The sequence below is a fragment of the Gadus morhua genome, chromosome 2, assembly GCF_902167405.1.
Source record: "Gadus morhua chromosome 2, gadMor3.0, whole genome shotgun sequence".
Classification (NCBI taxonomy): Eukaryota; Metazoa; Chordata; class Actinopteri; order Gadiformes; family Gadidae; genus Gadus; species Gadus morhua.
Window position 1 is genome coordinate 14,593,507 of NC_044049.1, and position 2,285 is coordinate 14,595,791.

General features: G+C 45.6%; 1 protein-coding gene and 1 long non-coding RNA gene across 2 annotated transcripts; one reads left to right on the forward strand and one right to left on the reverse strand.

Annotated features, from left to right (window-relative positions):
* Nucleotides 1-417: 417 nt before the first annotated feature.
* LOC115557752 (uncharacterized) lies at nt 418-1,100 on the forward strand. The gene is made up of 2 exons (XR_003979242.1): nt 418-720; nt 852-1,100. It is a non-coding gene; the product is annotated as an uncharacterized LOC115557752 (long non-coding RNA).
* A 92-nt stretch (nt 1,101-1,192) lies between these two features.
* On the reverse strand, nt 1,193-1,999 carry LOC115533199 (putative nuclease HARBI1). The gene is made up of 3 exons (XM_030343552.1): nt 1,625-1,999; nt 1,247-1,506; nt 1,193-1,203 (listed from the first exon to the last, which is right to left on the reverse strand). Exons 1-3 carry the CDS (start codon nt 1,972-1,974, stop codon nt 1,193-1,195), a joined length of 621 nt encoding a protein of 206 aa, XP_030199412.1. The 5' UTR covers nt 1,975-1,999.
* Nucleotides 2,000-2,285: the final 286 nt, after the last annotated feature.

Below are 2,285 nucleotides of genomic sequence, written 5' to 3' on the forward strand. Positions count from 1 at the left end.
CTTTCACTTCCATATGGACCCCATTGAAAACAAGATGGCCTATCTCAAGGGGCTGTCCTTAATGAAGTAGAAATTGCAACGTTACAACTCAGTGTGAACTTAACGAGGGTAACACAGCTCAGCTTTTAACAATGTCTGTGATTGCTGGCTGGTCTATTTATGAAGGCTTGTTAACAAATATCCTACAAACACAGAAAATGGAGAAAAAAAGGAATCGCAAGCCGAACTGGACTGAGGAGCAATGTTTGTTGCTGGCCCAGTTGGTGAACGAACATAAAGGTATGTTACGAGGAAAATTTGGCCCAACTGTCACTAGCCAAGGCAAGAGGCGCGCCTGGGACACAATATCCCAAACAATCAATGCCTCTTTTCCACTGGTGGTGCGGACAGGCGACGATTGTGAGAAAAGGTGGTATGTGCTGCAGTCCAAGGCAAAAGATGAGATTGCAGCATACAAGCGGGAATCCTCACTCACAGGTGAGCAAAATACTATGGCCTACCACATAATCTGGCAACTTGCTCCTGCTGGCAAAGTTAATTTACATGCCTAAGTACTGTGTTCATTGACTGTTTCTTTCTAGGGGGTGGACCACCTGCAAAGCGGCTGTCCCAGGTGGCCGACACTGTCTTTCAAGTCCTGGGACACTCTGAGGTCAGTGTCACCGGGCTGCCAACAGGCATTGACACGTCAATGATGCAGGCCCTTGAAATGCAGCAAAGGTAGGACACAGGGTTATTCATATCAACAGTGTTTATTCATTGCAGAAGCCATTTCATGTGTTATCCATGCTCATTGTATTAAATTAATTTAATCAAAACAATAATTAAACTAGGCCTATGTATTTCTGTAGCATTGAGCCATCACAAGAACCGGGCCCATCAAGTTTGCCGCCTGAACCATCTGCAGCTGCTACTCAGGATAGCCCGGCGGATCAAACACCATTCCCATCCGCAGCACCTGCTCCGTCAGCATCCCTGCAGGAGAGAAGATTGCAACTCACAATTGATGTGTTTGAACAACAAAAAAAAGTCCTTTCCCTTCAGGAGGAGTACTACCGCCTTAAAATTGAACACCTAAAAAATAAACCATTTAGAGATTGTGTTCTGTGTCTTGCATTTAACAATTGCAGGTGATGTGCAGTAAAACTGTGGTAGTTCTTAATACCATCACAAGTTCTCAAATGACATGGGGCTACAGCTTGCCTGAAATGTAAATTTGTGAAGTTTGCCCTGTAAGGCAGTCCACTCTGGGCTAAGTTCCCCTGTGGAATGTGAATATCTTCTTCACCACCATCCTCATCGTTGTCTCCATCCTCATCCTCATCGCCATCCTCCAGAGGTTCTGCAATCTGTCTAACCTTGCAAATATTGTGTAATATTGCACAGGCTATGATGACTTTGCTGACTTTTTCAGGCCTCAGCCGCACCTCTCCGTGGAGAACATGAAAGTGCCTCTTAAGCTGCCCTATGCCACGCTCCACCACCGCTCTTGTTGTCTTGTGGGCCCTACAATAGAATACAGACCTTTAATTATTTGATGGAAATATTGCACTACTTGGATGCTCTAACATATTGCTTGCAATATGTTAGATCATTTCCATGATTTTTGTATTGTTTGGCTTACCTGTTATAGTTTAGTTGGGGCCCTTGGCGTGGCTGGAGGTAAGGTGTAAGGAGCCATGGTTTGCATGGGTAGCCACTGTCCCCTAACAAGTGGCAATTAGCTGGCACATAGCGTCTCTCAAAAAGCTGTCTGATGCCACTCTCGGAGAGCATTCTCGCATCATGTGTGGAGCCTGGCCATTTAGCCACAATGTCCAAAATCTTCCAGGCCGCATTGAACACTATTTGCACATTGATGCTGTGGAAATTCTTCCTGTTAACAAAGACAGCCTCGTCCTCTGATGGCGCAATTATTCTCACATGTGTTCCATCAATTACACCCACAACGCCAGGGAATCCTGCAATGTCCATAAATGCCCTTTTATGTGTGTGTAAAGTGCGGTTGCCAAATACCTCAGGGTTGTGATTACTTTCTTCTCCGGTGTAATAGCGTTGTGGCGTCGAGTTGGTGAAGTAATTGCATCTCTAAGGAGATCCACCACAAACATGATTCCTGCACGATCCAATCTGTAGCGTCTCAATAATTCCCTGTCATCCAGTGTTTGCAGGACATCTCTCCTGCCTCCTCTGTTGGCCATTTTGTGCAGCTGCTTAGGGTAACTCCTAAGCCACTAAAAGTCCTCTTCCCTGCTCTTAGCAGATCTCGCCTTAGGAGCCCTTTT